Genomic DNA, 21,385 nt, shown 5'->3' with positions numbered 1-21,385 from the left:
AAATTGCACGCACCATGTCACATTAGCAGGGCCCCTTGGGCACCTATACATCAGAAACCCCCCACAAGTGACCTCACTTTGGAAACTGGACCCCTCAAGGATTTTATTCAGGAGTATAGTAAGCATTTTGAATCCACAGGTACTTCACAAAAATGTTGCTGTAGCAACAAATTTCTCACTGTTAAGGGGGCTTCGCTAATGCGGAGTCGTTAGGGTCACGGAATTGGTGACGCACATCCGGCTGCATTAGCGATGCTGTTGCGTGTGACACAGATGAGCGATTTTGCATCGTTGCAAAAACATGCAAAATCGCTCATCGGTGACATGGGGGTCCATTCTCGATTATCGTTACTGCAGCAGTAACGATGTACTTCGTCGCTCCTGCGGCAGCACACATCGCTATGTGTGACGCCGCAGGAACGAGGAACCTCTCCTTACCTGCCTCCCGGCCGCTATGAGGAAGGAAGGAGGTGGGCGGGATGTTCCGGCCACTCATCTCCGCCCCTCCGCTTCTATTGGGCGGCCGCTCAGTGACGTCACTGTGACGCCACACGGACCGCCCCCTTAGAAAGGAGGCGGTTCGCCGGTCACAGCGACGTCGCCGGGCAGGTAAGTATGTGTGACGCGTCTGCGCGATGTTGTGCGGCACGGGCAGCGATTTGCCCGTGTCGCACAACAGATGGGGGCGGGTACCCACGCTAGCGATATCGGGACCGATATCGCAGCGTGTAAAGTAGCCTTTAGGCTATGTGGCCATGATCCAGCGACACGGCGTCTAGTACCCAGTGTCAGCCTCCTGCAGAAATGTGAGTGTTGTCCACGGGAGAACGCAGCTGCCCATGCCCACGATTTGGGTTCAGGCTGCTGTGGACTTTAGTTCTATTCTACCTGCAAAGAACACTCATCTCCACAGCATAAATTGACATGCTGAGGCTCGGGAAGCTGCGCCACAGGTCGGTTTATGCTGCGGAGAAAAGAAACACAGTGGGCACGGGATTTCTAAAAATCCTGCCACTGTGCTTCTACTGCACAACGCAGCGTTATGGACGCAGGGAAAACACTCTGCGCCCAAAACGTTGCAAACCCTGATTGTGGGCACACAGCGTAAAATGCTACAATGGATGAATGGATAGATGTCAAACATATATAACGTCCCACCCCCCTTCATATTCTAAGCTGGCGCCCTTTAGTGCCTTTCATGTGACACTAAAGGATGCCTAGCCTTGTATTTAGCCCAAAAAAAAAAAAAAAAAAAGAAGAATTAAAATAAATGACGTGGGGTCCCCTTTATTTTTGATAGCCAGCTAGGGTAAAGCAGACAGCTGTAGCCTGCAAACCACAGCTGACAGCTTCATCTTGTCTGGTGATCAATTTGGAGGGCTCCCCAAGCTGTTTTTTTTTTTTTTAATTATTTATAAATAAATAATTAAAAAAAAAAACCAAACGTGGGGTCCCCCCAAATTAGATCACCAGCCAAGGTGAAGCTGACAGCTGGGGTCTGGTATTCTCAGGATGGGAAGAGCCATGGTTATTGGACTCTTCCCAGCCTAAAAATAGCAGGCCGCAGCCGCCCCAGAAGTGGCGCATCCATTAGATGCGCCAATTCTGGCGCTTCGCCCCAGCTCATCCCGCGCCCTGGTGCGTTGGCTAACGGGGTAATGAATGGGGTTGATACCAGGTGTGTAATGTCACCTGGCATCAAGCCCAGCAATTAGTTATGTCACGGCGTCTATCAGGTACCCGACATAACTAATTGACAGTAATAAAAAAAAAAATTGACAACAAAAAAAAATTATTTGAAAAAACACTCCCCAAAACATTCCCTGATTGACCAATTTATTGAAAAGAAAAAAAAAATCCACTATAATCCATTTGGACGTCCCACGTCGACTCTGGACCTTCTAGAATATGGGGGACACGTTCAGGGAACGTATCCCCCATTTTATAGTAGGGCAGACCCTCCATTTGAGGAGAGTGGGTGCAAAGAATCTGCACCCACTCTCCCCGGGTCACAGCTGCAGTGTGCGAGCAGCAGCCAGCGTCTCTGAACACAGGAAGCTGACAGCTGCTCGGCACATGTGACCGGCGTCTGCTGAGAAGGAGCCGGAGGAGGGGGCCGCGGGGGATCAGCGCTCCGACAGGTATGTATGACACCGGGGAACACCAGGGGGGGGTAGGGGGGACCCGGCGGGGCCTGGGGAGCAGGTTTCTGTCGTATGTGTTATGGCACATACGACAGAAACCATAGGAACAGTGTAAATGCGGCCGGCGCGCTGCTGTGCTCGGCGGTGCGCGCGGCCATCTTGGATTTTCGGGAGGGGGTTGGGGGTCGGGGGGGGGCACTTTGGGGATACCGAGGGGACCGGAGGGAACCGGGAAAAAGATTTCTCCCATCTGGCATGTTTGATCATGCCAGATGGGAGATAAATCATTTTTTACCGGCGCGGTCATTTACTATAACTTGATGATCGGTATACGGTGTATACCGGTCATCACGTGACTGGGGACCGGAAAAACCGGCCCGAATCATGATCTCCAGGGTCTCAGCTACCCCCGGCAGCTGAGACCCCGGAAATTTTCTGACTCTGGGGGCGCCAGACCCTTTTTTCCGACCGCCGTTAAAAAGCGGCGGATCGGAAAAAGTACCCTAATATGCCGCCGTTAAAAGGCGTATCGGCGGTCGTAAAGGGGTTAAAAGGAACCTGTCATCAGAAATTTAGCTTGAAACCTAAGAGTTTCCCCCTCTGCAGCTCCTGGGCTGCATTCTAGCAGGTTCCTGTACTTTTTGTGCCCCCTTTTAAACCAAATTAAATACTTTATAAACTTGTACCTTTTGCTATGTAAATTTTGTAAATCGTCCATGGGGGCGGGCTCTCTGGTGACCGTTGCTGTCCCTCCTGCACATTGACGCCGTCCCCCCACGCTCCATTTCATCCATCAGGACACCACCGACTGCGCCCGAGGTGCCGCCCACGCCAGGATCGCTGGTGACTTGTCACAAGCACGAGATTATCGGCGGCGCTGTGATTGCATAGCAAGTGCCCGCCCATAATCTCGTGGACGCGCTGTCCCCACTGCCTCCAGCGTTCTGCGCAAGCGCTTGCTGGCCAAATGACCCGACGTCACCTCCTTCCCATCTTACCCTGCAGCAGGGCAAGATGGGAAAGAGGTGACGTCGGGTCATCTGGCCAGCAAGCGCTTGCGCAGAACGCTGGAGGAAGAGGGGAAAGTGCGGTCACGAGGTTATGGGCGGCACTTGCTGATGACACTCACAGAGCCGCCCATAACCTCGTGCCTGCGCAAAACGTCACCAGCGGTCACACGTGCACACAGTGCACAGTCCCGCTACAGTTGCACAGCGCATGAGCGGGACCACGGGCGCCCAGGGGCGGCGTCCTGAGATATGAAATTCAGCTTTGGGGGGCGACGTAAATCTGCTGGAGGAACAGCAACGGTCAGCAGAGAGCCCGCCCCCATGGACGATTTACAAAATTTACATAGCAAAAGGTACAAGTTTATAAAGTATTTAATTTGGTTTAAAAGGGGCCACAAAAAGTACAGGAACCTGCTAGAATACAGCCCAGGAGTTGCAGAGGGGGAAACTCTTAGGTTTCAAGCTAAATTTCTGATGACAGGTTCCCTTTAAGGAAAGCCAAAATTACGTGTATTTGGTCACTGCCATAACACAAAAAATGCTTTAACAAGTGATCAAAACGTCATATCTATCCCATAATGGTATCAATACTTAATTAAAACATCAACTCGCCCCACAAAAATAAGCCATCACAAAGGTCCATAAACTTTTGCAAACTTCAGATCTTTTTTTTACCACTAAATTAATAAATACAACGTGACATGTTTGGTATTGCCGTAATCGTACTGATGAGACATATTGCGGGGTCATTTTACTACAAAATGTACACAAAAACCTTCCCACCAAAATGTCAGAATTCAGGGTTTTTTTTTCCCAATTTCTCCACAATTGAATTTTTTTCCCTTTTTCTAGAGTCCGCTATATGGTCAAATGAAAGGTGTCATCCAAAAGTACAACTTGTCCTGCAACAAACAAGCCGTCCTATGTTTATGTGGACAGTAAAATAAACAAAAATATGGCTCTGGGAAGAAGGCGGTGAAAAAACGAAAATTGGCCGCGTCACAAAGGGGTTAAGAATAGAGGCAAAAGTGACATTTTTCTGCAGTAAATCAGTGGCAAAATCGGTATAATATGCAGCCAATCGGTGGCATCAGAGGTAAAGTCGCCAGTAAACACAGCATGTGCCCAGTGAGGCTATTGATTAGCTGCTGAAGTCACATGCTGGTCATTTGTAAACAAGCCAGGATGGATTGCAAGGGTCAGCAGTGGATCTGCAGGGATAGAAGGGATCAGCAGTGTTTGCTCATATATTGCTAAATCCTGCTGATAGGTTCTCTTTAACCCCGTAACACCGAATGACGTACATAGCACGTCCTAATCCCACATCATGATGTGCTATGTCCGTCATGTCTTTAAACTGTCACTGTGTAAAAACAGTGACAGTTCCGTGCTGACAGCAGTCACTGACAGCTGACTGGCACAGGAAGACATATGTGGGGACACATTTCATAGGTCCCCGCACACAGATTGCTGTGATCGATCAGTCAAATTGACTGACCAATCACAGCATAATCCTGCAGGAGGTACTGAAATATCACTCGGCACAGCTGATTAACCTTCCAGATGCCGTGAGCTATAGTGATCATGGCATTTAGAAGGTTGTGGGAGGGAAAGGGCTCCCTCCATCAGCACCCTCCTGACAAAATCACAGGGAGCCAATGGTTGTCATGGCACCCAGAGTTCAAATGTTAAAACAATGACCCCCTGATGTGGCAGGTATGGTGACCTCTTAAGCGGGCTTTACATGCTATGATATATCTAACGAGATGTCGGTGGGGTCACGTCATAAAGGTGGCTTTACACGCTACGAGATCGCTAAAGCGATCTCGTTGGGGTCACGGAATTTGTGACGCAGATCCGGTCGCTTTAGCAATGTCGTTGCGTGTGACACCTATTAGCGATTTTGATTCGTTGCAAAAACGTTCAAAATGTCTAATCGGTGACATGCCCCCCTGTTCCCAAATATCGTTGCTGTTGCAGTAACGATGTTGTTCCTCATTTCTGCGGCAGCACACATCGCTATGTGTGACAGCACAGGAACGAGGAACCTCACTTTACCTGCGTCCCGCCAGCAATGAGGAAGGAAGGAGGTGGGCGGGATGTTCGTCCCGCTCATCTCCGCCCCTCCGCTTTGATTGGGCGGCCGCTTAGTGACATCGCTGTGACGCTGAACGAACCGCCCCCTTAGAAAGGAGGCAGTTCGCCGGGCCACAGCGACGTCGCAGAGCTTGTAAGGACATGTGACGCTGCCATAGCTATAATGTTCGCTATGGTAGCGATCACCACATATCGGCCGTACGATGGGGGCGGGTGCTATCACGCTCAACATCGCTAGCATCGGCTAGAGATGTTGCAGCGTGTAAAGCGGTCTTAAGTGACGCACATCCGGCATAGTTAGTGATATCGTAGCGTGTGACAGCGATGAACGAGCAGAAATACTCACCTTCTCGTTAATCGTTGACACGTCGTTCATTTTCTTAAAATCGAACGTCCTGTTGTTCATTGTTCCCGAGGCAGCACACATCGCTCCGTGTGACACCCCGGGAACTATGAACTGCAGCTTACCTGCGTCCCACCGGCAATGCTAAGGGAAGGAGGTGGGCGGGATATTTACATCCCGCTCATCTCCGCCCCTCCGCTTCTATTGGCCGTCCGCTGTGTGACATCGCAGTGACGCCGAACGTCCCTCCCCCTTCAGGAAGTGGATGTTTGCCGCCCACAGCGAGGTTGTTTGGAAGGTAAGTACATGTGACGGGGGGTTACAGCATTGTGCGACACGGGCAAGAAATTTTTGCAATTCATGAGACGAGTGATTAGAATAATAAAGTTATACATATTTCTTATCGAAGGAAGAAGTAACATCCAGCTCTTCAGGCGACTTCATGATTAAGGGTGATTGTTTCACCTGAAACACGTAGTGCTGTGCTGGTCATGTCATCCGTTGTCTGCATGCTAAAATAAAGACCATGGCTTTCCTCGCCTGAAGAGCTGGATGTTCCATCTTTCTTCTATTTGCAATATCGGGCTGTGGCAGTGCCTGTCCGTGCTCCAGGGAGAGGCCAGGAGTGAGCGTGTACACGGTGAGCTGATACACATAAATTATATTTCTTATCGCTGTGTCCAGGACAACACAATCAATAAAACAGTCAATTATTTAACCCCTACAGTGAACACCATAAAAAAATAAAAATGCGGCAAAAAAATATGCTTTTTTCATCATACCTCCAACATAAAAGTGGAATAAAATGTGATAAAATGACGAACAAAAATGATATACCATATTTTTCACTTTATAAGACGCACTTTTGTTCCCCCAAATTTTGGGGGAAAGTAGGGGGTGCGTCTTATAAACCGAATATACGGGGGGGGGTGAGATATGTGTGTGTGTGTGTATATATATATATATAATATTACTGCAGGGTTCGCTCTGGAGCGGTGCTGGGAGCTGGTAAAGCTGCGGGCGGCAGCCTTTGATTTCCCGCTCATATAATATGCACAGCCGCTGTCCATCAGTGTGGTGCTGAAATCGCATCACGCTGAGGGGCTGGGGCAGCAGGGCATATTATATCTGCCTGTGCTCCCTTTGATCGCACATGATCCCCCCTGTGTTAGATATGGCCCCCATGCTGCTGCTGCCCATAGTAAAATAAAAAAAGCTTTACTTACCTCCAGTGCTGATCTCCCGTCTCCTGCTGCTGCTGTCTGTGATAAGGCACGCAGAGATGATATCACTCTGCTCTGCCGATCACATGACCGGCAGCAAGAACCAGGAAGTGGAGGAAGCTGGAGCTCAACTGCGAGGAGGGAGACACGAGGAGGGACAGCGCTGAGAAGGTAAGGAAAGAGTGGTTTATTTTATTATGGGCAGCAGCATGGGGGCGATATCTTAACACAAGGGAGATGTGCCATCTATAGGGGCCATGGGCAGCTGTATGGGGGCCATATCTAACAAAGCGGAGGTGTGCAATCTATAGGGGCCATGGGCAGCACAGGGGGACGTGTCCCAGCACAAGGGGGCTATATTGAATATAAGGGGCCATATCCAGATTAAGGGGGGATAATTTTAGGATGGGGGGCTATGAGGGACATATACCCTATATGATTTGTTAGACGGACACTGGCATTATAAGACGGACCCCATTTAACATTAAAAAAATAAATTCTCTTTTCCTTCACCAAATTTGGGGGTACGTCTTATAATCAGGTGCGTCTTAGAAAGCGGAAAAATACAGTAGTCGAAAACGTCATCTTGTCTTGCATAATACTAACTGCCATACAGCTCTGTCAGTGGAAAAATGAAAAAGCTATAACTCTCAGAATAGAGCGATGCAAAAACAACAATTTTTCTAGAAATTTTTTTGAGTAAAAATGGCAAAGCATAAAAAAAAAAAATTGTATAAATGAGGTATCGTTGTAATCGTACTAACCGGAAGAATAGAGCGGTCTTATCATTTTTACTACCCTGTAGAAGTCATAAAAAACCATAATGATTCTCAATTTCTGATATTTGTTAGTTCTTTATCCCCAATTCGGGAAAACGATCAAAAAATACTACTTGCCAGAAAACTGTACAATAAAAACGCCAACTTTTCCAGCAAAAAAACAAGCCCACACTTTTTTTTTAAAAAGCGTTGTTTTCTGTGATAGTAGCCAAACCTAAAACAACTTGGTAACTCTGTTATACCTGTAATCGCACGGACTTGAAGAATAAAGCCGTGTCATCACTTATAACGTATGGTGAATGGCGTAACAAATGTTTATTCTGCCTCCCAACGATTACACTAAGGCTCAGCTCACATATCTTTATTTTTTATGTGGTAAAAGGGGGGTGATTTGAACTTTTATGGGTTTTTTGTTTTTTTTTTTTTACTATTCACTTTCTAACAGTCCTTTTAGGGGACTATAACCTTTCATCGTCTGATCACTTGTCCTGTATACAACAATGCGCCACAGAATTGCTGTACATAGCAGAAATCACAGTCTCTTTTCAAGCTCAGCCACAGGCAGGGTTTCAAAGGAGCGCTACTACGACAAGTGCGGAGGTCTTCATCAGACTCCCTGCTGTCATAACAACCCATCTTTGACCCACGATCACGTCACGGGTGCCACAATGGGCGCTTAAAATATCAGACCCCACTGCCGGTGGGTTAACAATCGGGGGCAGAGCTCCACTCCACTCATGATTCTTAGCACCATGTCCTGACTGTAATACACAGCCATTGCCTGCCAAGTATGGCGCAATCTCACTCCATAAGCCCGCTCCATACACCCGCTTCCGACATTCGCCATTCTTTTATGGCGGATGTTGTAAACATCCTAAAATTTGGCATGCAGCAGACAAAAGTTTTATTCAAACCAAGAAATAGTAATTTTTTTATTCAGCGGAGGCAGTCATTTTTGCAAGAGTGGCAATACAGCCATATTGGTTGTTGTTTTTCATTCAGCTGCTCTGAAACTAAAAGTTGAGTGAACCATTGATAGGTCTGCATTGTCTGAACCAAAGTGAAGTCTGAATGCTGATGTAACTGGCTCCCTGTGCAGTTCTGCACCCTTCAAACTGCTCAAAAGCACATTCAGGAAGTTTAGTAACACATTAGGTCCTTCACAGGAACTAAAGCAATGTGGAGGAAAAAATGAAAAAAATACTTTCCCAAAAAATGTTACTTTAGTCCCAAATTTTGCATTCTTACAAGAGTAACAACAAAATAATGCACGATTCATTGTGCAAATTCTCCTGAGTAGACAGATACCCCATATGTGGTGGAAATCTACTGTTTGGGCACACAGCGGGGCTCAGAAGGGAAGGAGCGCCATTCAACTTTTGGAACGAAAAATTATATGGAATCAATAGTGGATGCTATGTTTGGAGAGCCCATGAGGTGCCTAAACAGTGGAAACCCCACCACAAGTGACCCCATTTTGGAAAATAGACCCTTTAAGGAATTTATCTAGATTTGTGGTGAGGACCTTGAACCTCCAGGTGCTTTACAGAAGTTTATAACGCTGAGCTCTGAAAATGACAAAAATCACATTTTAACACACAAATGTTGTTTTAGCTCTAAATTTAGCAATGTCACAAGGGTAACAGGAGACAATGCACTATACAATTTGTTATGCAATTTCTCCTGAGAACACTGATACCTCATATGTGGTAGAAAACTACTGTTTGGGCGCACGGCAAGGCTCGGAAGAGAGGGAGCGCCATTTGATTTTTGAAATGCAAAATTGGCTGGAATCACTAGCAGACATCATTTTGCATTTGGAGAGCCCCTGATGTGCCTAAACAGTGGAAACTTCCCACAAGTGACCCCATTTTGGAAACTAGACCCCTCCATGAATTTACCCAGGTTTGTCGACTCATGAGCACCTTGGACCCTAGGTATTTCACAGAATTTTATAATTTTGAGCCATGAAAATAAGAAATAACTTTTTTCCCACAAAAATGTTTTTGCAATTTCACAAGAGTAACAGGGGTTGTAAGAGTAACCTTACAATGGCTTGTGAAATTCCTTCTAAGTATGCTGATGCCACATATGTGGTGGAAAACTATTGTTTGGGCACACGGCAGGGCTCAGAAGGGAAGGACCAATATTTGACTTTTGGAGCCCAGAGTTTCCTAGGATAGATTGCAGACTCCATTTGCAGAGCCATTACGTTCCAGAAGAGTAGAAACCTCTTTCAAGTGACCCAAATTTGTAACTTACACCCCTCTACTAATTTATCTACTGGTGTAGTGATCATTTTGACTCCATGGGTGTTTTGCAGAAACTAGCAACAATGGATGTTGCAGAGTGAAAATAGAAATCTACTCTTGTAGTACCAGTACATTGTAGTGCCCATACAATGTGCCCAGCTTCAGGAGATCTGCACCCTGTAAATTTAACGGGTTCTCCTCACTACTGAAATGCCAAAGATGTGGACGTGTGTGGTTTAGGCACTCTGTGGGGCTCAGAAGGGAAACGGGAATTTGGATTTGTGAGCGCTGAGTTTGCTGGATTTCTTTTGAGGGCGAGGAGTTAGTGCTGTTCCATAGCGACATAGGAAGAAAGGAAGGGATCCGGCACTAATTTCTTCTTAAAATAAAATCATTCAAAAGTTTATTGGATTCTTAAAAAATTCCTGTGGACACCATGGGGGGGGTTACCAGGCATGGGAACTTTACGCGTTTCGGACTTACATTAAAAACACAAAAAGTCCTTATTCAGTCCTTGAATGATTTTATTTTAAGAAGAAATTAGTGCCAAATCCCTTCCTTTCTTCCTATGTCACTGTCTTTACCGGTTGTACCTACCGGTGGATTCCAGGCACCCGCAAGGAACAGCAGTCCGGGTTGCAGGTGAGCTGAAAACCTTTTTTTGCTATTCTATGGCTGTTCCATAGCCTCTGTGCTTCCAGTAATGTAAAAAACCCTTAGATTGCTGTTAAAGGGAACCAGTCACCAGGATTTTTGTATATAACCTAAAGCCAGTGCTATACTGGCACTATCAGGCTGATTCTCTACATACCTTTAGTGGTCACCTCGGATGTTTAGGTTTTGAAATACAAGAAAGTAAAGTTTATAAAATCAGCATCTGCTTGAGTGACAGCAGCTGAGGAGCAGATATCTGGGGGGAATTCATAGTTATCCCCTCCCCCTGTTAGAATTAGCTTAAATATTATACAATCAATGTAACTTTTTTCTTCCAGGACCTGTGGTTAGGTCATACTGAAGTGACCAAAACGGGCGGGCCTCAGCCAATAGGAAAATGTTGCTTCCTGATGTAAGCTTTGTTGGCTGAGGCCCCGCCTCAATACTTATGCTAATTCTTACAGGGGAGGGGATAACTATGAATTCCCCCCCCCCCAGATATTATCTGCTCCTCAGCTGCTTTCACTCAAGCAGCTGACGATTTTATAAACTTTACTTTCTTGGATTTCAAAACCTAAACATCCAAGCTGACCACTAATGGTATGTAGAGAATCAGCCTGATAGTTCCATTATAGCACTGGCTTTAGGTTATATACGAAAATCCTGGTAATTGGTTCCCTTTAACAGATGACTAACCTGAGTGAGGACTTGCTTTTTGTGGGTTGAGTAGATGGTGGCATTTTGGGGTACAGAATATTTTGGATCAATTCACATTTATCCTGTGCTCTACACTGAGTGCTTACATCTGGGTTTCCATCTACATCTACAAAATACGTAATTCAGATGAAACCTCAGACCGATCCATTCACTAATGAAGCAGCTGAGATATTCTGGTCTCTGTGGCTTCTGTTTAGCAGTGTCCATCTTTTAAGATGCGTACTAAAGAGGTGGTCAACTGCACTTTTATGCACGTCTAAAAAGACTGGAATGGCAGGACCATAGGACAGAGAGAGATCCATCTAAATCAATTATTTCAGAGATTTACACGGAAACCCCGGTGTAAGCGCTCAGCATAGAGCACAGGATAAAACGTGAACCGCGATGTACTGCGATCTTTAGTAGATAGAATGAACACATCAACATCATGTCGCCGATAAGCTGGGAAGCAGTGAATATGAAGCTATCCTAAAGAGCAGCCGGCTTCAGAAGAACAAAGAACTGCCACGGGAGAAGTGTGACAGCCGCCCGGTGATCGGTGAGTATGTAGCGTTTTCTCCTACCCCTTTGCGCTGGATTCTGTTCCCCATAGACCTTATATGGGGACCAGCATCTGGCCAGATACCCTGGACTGTATGTAACTCTGTGTTTTGTTTTTTTTTTGCGGCCCTCAATAAAAACGGAAATCACACGAATGGCACATGGATGCATGCATGGAAAAACAGGACCGTTTTTTGCGGACCGCAAAAACAGAACGGTCGTGTGAATGTAGCCTTATCCAGATGGTCACAGGCGAACTTCAAATGGGTCTGAACATGTGATGACGTGAACATGGGAACCTTGTGGGCCCTGCAGGATTTTAATCCAGGACGGCATAGTCTTTTACTAATGGTAATCTTTGAGACTGTGGTTCCAGCTCTCTTCAGATCATTAACCAGGTCCTCCAGTGTAGTTCTGGACTGATTCCTGACCTTTATCAGAATCATCCTTACCTCACAATGCAAGATCTTCCATGGAGCCCAAGATTGAGTAAGATAGACAGTTATCTTGTCTTCCTTCCATTTTGTAATAATTGCACCAAGAGGTGTTGCCTTCACACCAAGCTGCTTGCCTATTGTCCGGTAGGCCATCCAAGCTTGTGCAGGTGTACAATTTTGTTCCTGGTATCCTTAGACAGCTCTTTGGTCTTGACCATATTGGAGAGGTTGGAGTGTGATTGAGTGTGTGGACAGGTGTCTTTTATACCGGTAACAGGTTAAAACAGTTGCAATTAAAACAGATATTAAGTGGAGAGCAGTAGGGCTTCTTAAGCTGCTTTCACACATCCGGTTTTAGCAGTGCGGCTCAATCCGGCTCAAAAACCTATGCAACGGATGCGCAAAAAAAACGGATCAGTTGCATACGTTTTTCCATGCGGCCCGTCCGTTTGACTGTTGCGGCTTGATACTGAGCATGCGCAGTGCAAAAAAACTCATCCGGCGTCCATAGGCTTGCATTGTAAATCGCGCCGTTCCGGCGCAATGCATTTTTTTTTCCGCCGCAGACAAAAATGTTCGCTTCAACGTTTCATCCGGCTGCCGCATCAGCTAAATATGCCGCATACGGCAAAAACCGGACGCAACGCCATGCGGCACAATCCGGCGCTAATAAAAGTCTATGAGGAAAAAACGCACCTGGCGGCAAAAAAAACCAACTGATGCGTTTTTCCTGCAAAGGTCGGATTGTGCCGCACAGCAAAAACCTGATGTGTGAAAGCAGCCTTAAAGAAAAAATAACAGGTCTATGTGAGCCAGAATGTTTCCTGGTTAGTAGGTGATCAAATACTTATTTCATGCAATACAATGCAAATAAATTCTTATAAATCATACAATGGGATGTTCTGTTTTTTTTTTTTTTAATTCTGTCTGTCACAGGTGAAGTGTACATAGGCTAAAAATTACAGACCTCTCCATGCTTTGTAGGTGGGAAAAGTTGCAAAATCAGTAGTGTATGACATATTTTCCCTGGTGTATTTCTCTGCCAAAATTGCCCAGGCTTTATAACAATTCTCAATTCGGTTGTAAAGTCTGTATTCAGTGAAGACTTTTCTATAGATAGGATATGGCAGTTGGTAATTGGCACGTGTTGTTAGATGGCAGTGGTAAATTTAGGACAATATTTTTTTGTGTTTATTTGTGAAAAAAATTGAAAATTTGACAAAAATGTTGAGTATTTGGGAAATATTCTTTGAATAAAACTTTGAATTTTTATACCCTTAAACCAGAGAGTTATATCACACAGTATAGTTAATAAATAACATTTCCCACATGTCTACTTTACATTAACACCATTTTTTAACCTCTTCACGACACATGACTCCTGCCGGCTGCCTCGAGCAGCCAGCAGTGATCCTCGCATATGTCAGCTGATTTAAACAGCTGACATGTGCGGCTATCAAGCACGAATGGATCCGCGTTCCACTCGCGCCTGTTAACCCCTTACATCTTGTTGTGAAAATGTCACAGCGCGATGTAACAGCGAGGCACGGTAAGCATTCACTTACCTGGCTCCATTGGAAATCACGTGACATGATCACGTGGCTCCGATGGTTGTCATGGTAGCACAGGGTCATGTGATGACTCTTGTAGCTATCATGAGTCAATTCCTCTTACACCCGGCAGAGCGCCATGTGTGAGAGGAGAGCAGCTTTTCTGCAGATCAGAGAAATGCTGCTCTTATCTACAGAAAGGAACAAGCAATCAGACTGCTGACCCTTATAGTCCCCTAGGGATACTAGTAAAATAAAAAAAAAAAAGTTTTAAAAAAGACCTACAAGTTCAAATCACTCCTCATTGAAAATTAAAGTGTTAAAAAAAAAAAAAAATATACACATTTGGTATCGCCACATTCAGAAACGCCCGTTCTATCTAAATATAAAATCAATTAATCTGATTGGTAAATGGAGTAGCTGCAAAAAAATTCTAAACGCCAAAAATACAATTTTTGGTCACCACAAATTTTGCACAAAATGCGATAACAGGCGATCAAAACGGCGCTTCTGCGCAAAAAAATGGTACTGTTAATTACGTCAGCTCAGGACGCAAAACAATAAGCCATCACTGAGCCATAGGAAAAAGACTAATGTCCAGCGCAATGACCAGGAATCAGATAATAAAATTTCCAGGATTTATTTGATGCTTAGCGAATTCATAAAATCAGACACTTACAATACATGTAAAAGTCAAGCTGTCACTCCAGCGGGGAAAAAAATAGTATGACAACAGCGACGCGTTTAAACTACATGAGCATAGTCTTTTGTCAAGCGATGTCCTCCTCACTGTGAGGGCCTTTTTTTTTTAATTGTGCAAAATATAAAAAAAAAAATTAAAAAGTTTGATATTTTCCACTGTTAAACACTAGGGGGAGCAGCTTCTGAAATCCTACTGAATTTCCACTGTATAAAAAGCTCAGATTACAGACTGCTGTAAAGTGGGCGGAGTCTGCTCTCCTGTGTGTGATGGCACGCCTCCCCTCTCCTAATCTGAGTGTTTACAACAGATAACAGAGAATGACATGTAAGGACACAGTGCACAGCCATTTTCCTGGTGACCAGAAATGTCTAAAGTGTCACCAAGGACAGCAGGAGTATCACACAGGATAGGATTAGATACACGGCTCTGCAGACAGTATCACACAGGATAGGACTAGATACACAGCTGTGCAGACAGTATCACACAGGATAGGATTAGATACACAGCCCTGCAGACAGTATCACACAGGATAGGATTAGATACACAGCTCAGCAGACAGTATCACACAGGATAGGATTAGATACACAGCTCAGCAGACAGTATCACACAGGATAGGATTAGATACACAGCTCAGCAGACAGTATCACACAGGATAGGATTAGAGATTAGATACACAGCTCAGCAGACAGTATCACACAGGATAGGATTAGATACACAGCTCAGCAGACAGTATCACACAGGATAGGATTAGATACACAGCTCAGCAGACAGTATCACACAGGATAGGATTAGATACACAGCTCAGCAGACAGTATCACACAGGCCAGATACCCTGGACTGTATGTAACTCTCCTGTTTTTGTTTGTTTTTTTTGCGGTCCTCAATAAAAACGGAAAATCACATGGATGCATGCATGGAAAAACAGGACAGTTTTTTGCGGACCGCAAAAACGGAACGGTCGTGTGAATGTAGCCTTATCCAGATGGTCACAGGCGAACTTCAAATGGGTCTGAATATGTGCTGACGTGAACATGGGAACCTTGTGGGCCCTGCAAGATTTTAATCCAGGCCGGCATAGTCTTTTACTAATGGTAATCTTTGAGACTGTGGTTCCAGCTCTCTTCACATCATTAACCAGGTCCTCCAGTGTAGTTCTGGACTGATTCCTGACCTTTATCAGAATCATCCTTACCTCACAATGCAAGATCTTCCATGGAGCCCAAGATTGAGTAAGATAGACAGTTATCTTGTCTTCCTTCCATTTTGTAATAATTGCACCAAGAGGTGTTGCCTTCACACCAAGCTGCTTGCCTATTGTCCGGTAGGCCTTCCAAGCTTGTGCAGGTGTACAATTTTGTTCCTGGTATCCTTAGACAGCTCTTTGGTCTTGACCATATTGGAGAGGTTGGAGTGTGATTGAGTGTGTGGACAGGTGTCTTTTATACCGGTAACAGGTTAAAACAGGTGCTATTAAAACAGATATTAAGTGGAGAACAGTAGGGCTTCTTAAAGGGACTGTATCGTCTATTTTTTTTTTGTAGGCCAAATCTGCAAACAATATTACAATTGTGTAACAACTGTTTTCTTAATATAATTAAACTTCTAAATATTTTACAAAAATTTTTTTTATTAAAAATACTTATAATTGCCAGTAGGGGGAGCATCTTCCTGTGTACACATCCAAAGGCTATAGTAATCCTTAGTAGAATTACGATAGCTGCAAATTTGGGCAGTCACTAGATGACATGCCTATTCTCCTCCCCTTTTGGGTGTTACACTGCACCCAAAAGGGGAGGAGGTGTATATCATAGTAATGTGTCGCCATTTTCTGGGTGACTGTATATGAATTGTACAGTCCACCCGGAAGTAAAGTGGAAACACATTTTAGTCAGAAAGGAGCAGCAGCATCGTACGGTGCCCTGTAGAAGGAGCAGCCTTACTGCAGCAGGTCCCTGAAGATCAGCGTTCACAGGAACGTGGAGATGACTCAACCATTAGTAAGTATATACACACACACGTACTATTCCACATCCAACACTGACTGTTACACATTCGCTATATCCACTGACTGTTCTGAGCCCACACATATATATCCACTGACTGTTCTGAGCCCACACATATATATCCACTGACTGTTCTGAGCCCACACATATATATCCACTGACTGTTCTGAGCCCACACATATATATCCACTGACTCTTTTCAGCCCCCACACACTCACACACATATATTCACTGACTGTATTATATATATATTATACACACTGCGGTAATGGAATCCTCCCGGTACCGCCACTGCTCGTTCAGTCTCCCGTGCGGCGGCAGGTCTGCTCCCGCGCGTGAGATGGAAGTAGCAGTGAAAACGAAAGTACCGTATATGCCGGCGTATAAGATGACTGGGCGTATAAGACGACCCCCAACTTCTGCCCTAAAAATATAGAATTTGGGATATACTCACTGTATAAGACTACCCCGCTCCCAAATGAAAAAAAGTCTGCTTTGATTGCAACATGTTAATTTTAATTCAAATGCATATGACATGCAGGTACTGTATATAGCAGCAAAACTGTCACTTATAAACATAAGGTTGTTTCAAACATGTACGGTAAAGCTAAAACTTTGCAAAACAAACAAGAGAGCAAGTGCCTGGTGATCATAACTGTAAGCTGCGATATTGTAACAGGTCTTGCTGGCATGACAGTTTCCCTTTAAAAGCCTTCAAAATCCTGTTCGTCATCTGATATCATAAGTACCGTACATCAATGACATCTTGTGATACATATTCAGTATGCTTCAGTATGCTAAGAGCAGGGGGCCGCACTGTGTGAGGAGGTGTTTTTTTTTACTGTCCAGTATAACCAATAGGATTAGTGCAGGGGCGGGGGAGTCACCGGGCCGAGAAAGGGGGCGGGGTCGGCAGCAGCACTTACTGTAGCAATATGCACACTTACACCAGCATGTAAGCTCTTCATTAATGTCCCTGCATGGATGCGAGGGGAATCTGGCGTTACTGCACTAATCCTATTGGTTATACTGGACAGTGAAAAAAAAAACACCTCCTCACACAGTGCGGCCCCCTGCTATGTATCCGCTATATATCCACTGTATATGCTGTATGATATATATCAGGGGTCAGGAACCTTTTTGGCTAAGAGAGCCGTAAACGCCACATATTTTGAAATATAATTCCGCGAGAGCTGTACAATATGTTTAAAGGGCCATTGACAGATCAATCGCTCCAATGTTCACTTAGTACAGCAAGGAATGCTCCTCCCTGCTGTATAAAGCCACAACTGGACTGAAACAATGGTAATTAGCAGTAAAAAAATCAAATAAATAACTTACATTGTGAACTTGTGATGCATGACATCAGTCCAGCAGTCTGGCTTCTTCTTTTTCCTGCGCATGACTGGAAGCTGGCATTCTTCCCACCTGATGTTGAGAGAATGCCAGCTTTGAGGCATTCGCAGAAGAAAGAAGCTGGAATATTGGACATGTCACACAACGCATTGTCAGTTATGTCAATTATCTATTTTATTATTTTACAGCGAATTATTGTTTAGGTCCAGCGGTGGCTTAGTGCAGCAGAGAGGAACACTCCTTTGTGTACTAAGTGACCGCTGGAGCAATTGTATCGGTCAGTGGCCCAGACACCCTGCTTCCCATACAGCCTGCACCCCCCATATCACACACACACACACTGCTCCCCATACAGCCTGCACCCCCCATATCCCACACACACACACTGCTTCCCATACAGCCTGCACCCCCCAGATCTCACACACTACACCCCCATATGTCACATACCCTGCTTCCCATACAGCCTGCACCCCCCCATATCACACACACACACTGCTCCCCATACAGCCTGCACCCCCCATATCCCACACACTACACCCCCATATGTCACATACCCTGCTCCCCATACAGCCTGCACCCCCATATCACACACACTACACCCCCATATCTCACACACCCTGCTTCCCATACAGCCTACACCCCCATATCTCTCACACCCTGCTTCCCATACAGCCTGCACACCCCATATCACACACACACTGCTCCCCATACGGCCTGCACCCCCCATATCCCACACACACACACACTGCTTCCCATACAGCCTGCACCCCCCAGATCTCACACACTACACCCCCATATGTCACATACCCTGCTTCCCATACAGCCTGCACCCCCCATATCACACACAATACACCCCCATATCTCACACACCCTGCTCACATATCTCACCCTGCCTGTACCCCAACTTACCCCTCTCAAAAACACTGCACCCCTTCACATGCTTCTGTCACAGTCTGCAGCCCTCATATGCCCCTCACCCTGCAGCCCCCCTCACCCTCATGTCCCCTCTTTTCTTATTACCAGTCATGTGTCCAAATCTCCTTCAGGATTCAGTATCTTGCTTTCTGCCCGGCATCCTGTGTCTCCTCCCACACAGTCACATGGGCGTGACATCATCGCAGGTCCTGCAGGATGGAGATTCCGTCTGCTGTGCAGGTCAGGACTAGCACTCCTGCAGCTCAGACATGGCTGGTGGCCTCTCCAGGTCAGGGGCCCCTCTACTGACACTGGGCTCCCCTGACTCACAGTTCGGCCACTACACAGCAGCACTACACATAGACGCAGAGCGGCTGCCGGGCCCCTATGTGTACCAGTGCCGCTGTGTAGTGGCCGGCCTGTGAGTCAGGGGAGCCCAGTGTCAGTAGAGGGGCGGCTCACTTCTCGTTCCCCCGCTGATCCGGTCTCCTCGGCGCATCGTCCATTGCTGTCGCTCGCTGACCTCTCAGCAGGCGCGCAGTGATGACGTCACCGCGCTCGCTGCAGAGCTGTCAGAAGAACGCCGACAGTCACAGCGGGGAGAATGATAAGAGAGAGAGCGCGCCGCTCACTCTCTCATCATTGCTCTCAATTGTATCGGCACCTGCGATGCCGATGCAATTGAAAGCTCGATCCTCAGCGGGGGGCGGTGACAGCGCGGCCACCGGGCCCCCCTGAGTAGCGGTGCGCCACTCCTGCCACCGCGAGTGGGCCCCCCCGGCAGCTGACCGGGTTTGCCGGGTGCTGGCGCCGGCCCTGATCCTTCCCATAGACAGGTAGGAGCCCTGTCTGCGAGCCAGATACGGCCATCAAAAGAGCCATATCTGGCTCGCGAGCCATAGGTTCCCGACCCCTGATATATATGATATATGCTGTATATCCGGCGTATAAGACGACCCCCCACTGTAGCCATTATTTTAAGGGGGTAAAAAGTCGTCTTATACGCCAGTATATACGGTAAACAATAGAAAGGAAAAAAAAAAAACATACTCGCGTGTCTGCAGACTCCCGATGCCATGCCCGCTCCCAGCTCTTCATCCGGTAACGCTGCACCGGCTGTGTCCTCTCAGGCACGTACGATGGCGGCAGGACCTGGCGGTGGATCACCTGATGTGGTCACCTGACCCATCAGCTGATCGCAAGTCTCTTTTTGCCGCCCGGCTATCAGCTGATGCGTCCGGAGACTTCTTCAGCTGATCACCGGCAGCTCCTGCAGCGGTCGTACAGGAGTCAGCAGGGACGTGTGTAGGTTTTTTTTTTTTTCACAGATTCATCAGCTGATTGTATAAATGCCGTTTATACAATCAGCTGATGTGTGATGTGATTCAGGCACTTGATCCTGACACATCATCTGATCACTTTGCCTTCCAGCAAACCGATCAGATGATATTGGATCCAGATTGGACGGCGCGGGACCCTTGACCCAGGATTACTGCGGAGGGGGGTTCTTTATTTCAATAAAGATGGAGTCACTAATTGTGTTGTGTTTTATTTCTAATAAAAATATTTTTCTGTTTTTTTTTTTTTATGTTTACTAGAAATTCATGATGGCCATGTCTAATATTGGCGTGACACCATGAATTTCGGGCTTAGGGCCAGCTGATAATATAAAGCTAGCCCTAACCCCATTATTACCCAGCGAGCCAACCGTCACCAGGGCAGCTGGAAGAGTTGGATACAGCGCCAGAAGATGGCTCTTCTATGAAAACGCCATTTTCTGGGGTGGCTGCGGACTGCAATTCACAGCGGGGGTGCCCAGAAAGCATGGGCACCCTGCACTGCGGATTCCAATCCACAGCTGCCTAGTTGTACCTGGCTGGACTCAAAAATTGGGCGAAGGTGAAAGTCATGAAATAATTTAAAAAAAAGGGCTTCGCTATATTTTTGGCTCACAACCGGGTACAAATAGGCAGCTGGAAGTTGGGGGCAGCCCGTACTTGCCTGCTGTACCTGGCTAGCATACAAAAATATTTTTTTGGGTGGATAAAAAATCCTGTATACAGTCCTGGATGGATCATGCTGAGCCTTGTAATTCTGCAGCTGCTGTCTGCTCTCCTGCATACATTATTGGATGTAGGATGCTGAGCTTTGTTGTTCTGCAGCTGCTGTCTGCTCTCCTGCATACACTATTAGATGTAATATGCTGAGCCTTGAAGGTCTGCTCCCCCTGCCTCTCCCTCCAGCATACAGTCCTTAATGGAGCATGCTGAGCCTTGTAGTTCTGCAGCTGCTGTCTGCTCTCCTGCATACACTATTGGATGGAGTATGCTGAGCCTTGTAGTTCTGCAGCTGTCTGCTCTCCTGCATACACTAGTGGAGAATGAAGAAGGAAATGACATCAGACCTTTTTTCTTTTTTTATTTTTTAAACCATCTTCAATGACATTGTTCAATGATAAAACCGCATAAAAAAACAGTGAGAAAAAAAACGTGTTAAAACATCATGCATTGTTGCCGCGAACTATGTCAACAGGTGTTTTGTTTTGCTAAAAAAAAAAATCAATGGTGACTCAGTAGTTGGCACTGTACGTTGGCTCTGTAGTTGGCACTGTACGGTGGCTCAGTAGTTGACACTGTATGGTGGCTCTGTAGATGGCACTGTA

The 21,385-nt window shown here is 46.1% G+C and overlaps 1 protein-coding gene across 2 annotated transcripts in view; it reads left to right on the top strand.

Annotated features, from left to right (window-relative positions):
• The window catches only part of LOC142289837 (uncharacterized), a 228,775-nt gene that overhangs the window by 4,261 nt on the left and 203,129 nt on the right, over window positions 1-21,385 (top strand). Inside the window, exon 1 of one of the 2 annotated variants that reach the window (XM_075333772.1) lies at window positions 16,342-16,446. The exons of the other annotated variant lie outside the window; for it this stretch is intronic. Coding sequence (XP_075189887.1) covers window positions 16,432-16,446 — 15 coding nt within the window. The 5' untranslated portion in view covers window positions 16,342-16,431. Of the gene's footprint in view, window positions 1-16,341; window positions 16,447-21,385 lie in introns of those variants that run through there. 2 annotated transcript variants of the gene reach the window in all.

The sequence above is a fragment of the Anomaloglossus baeobatrachus genome, chromosome 2 (assembly GCF_048569485.1).
Source record: "Anomaloglossus baeobatrachus isolate aAnoBae1 chromosome 2, aAnoBae1.hap1, whole genome shotgun sequence".
NCBI lineage: Eukaryota > Metazoa > Chordata > Amphibia > Anura > Aromobatidae > Anomaloglossus > Anomaloglossus baeobatrachus.
This window is presented reverse-complemented; position numbering and strand designations above follow the sequence as displayed.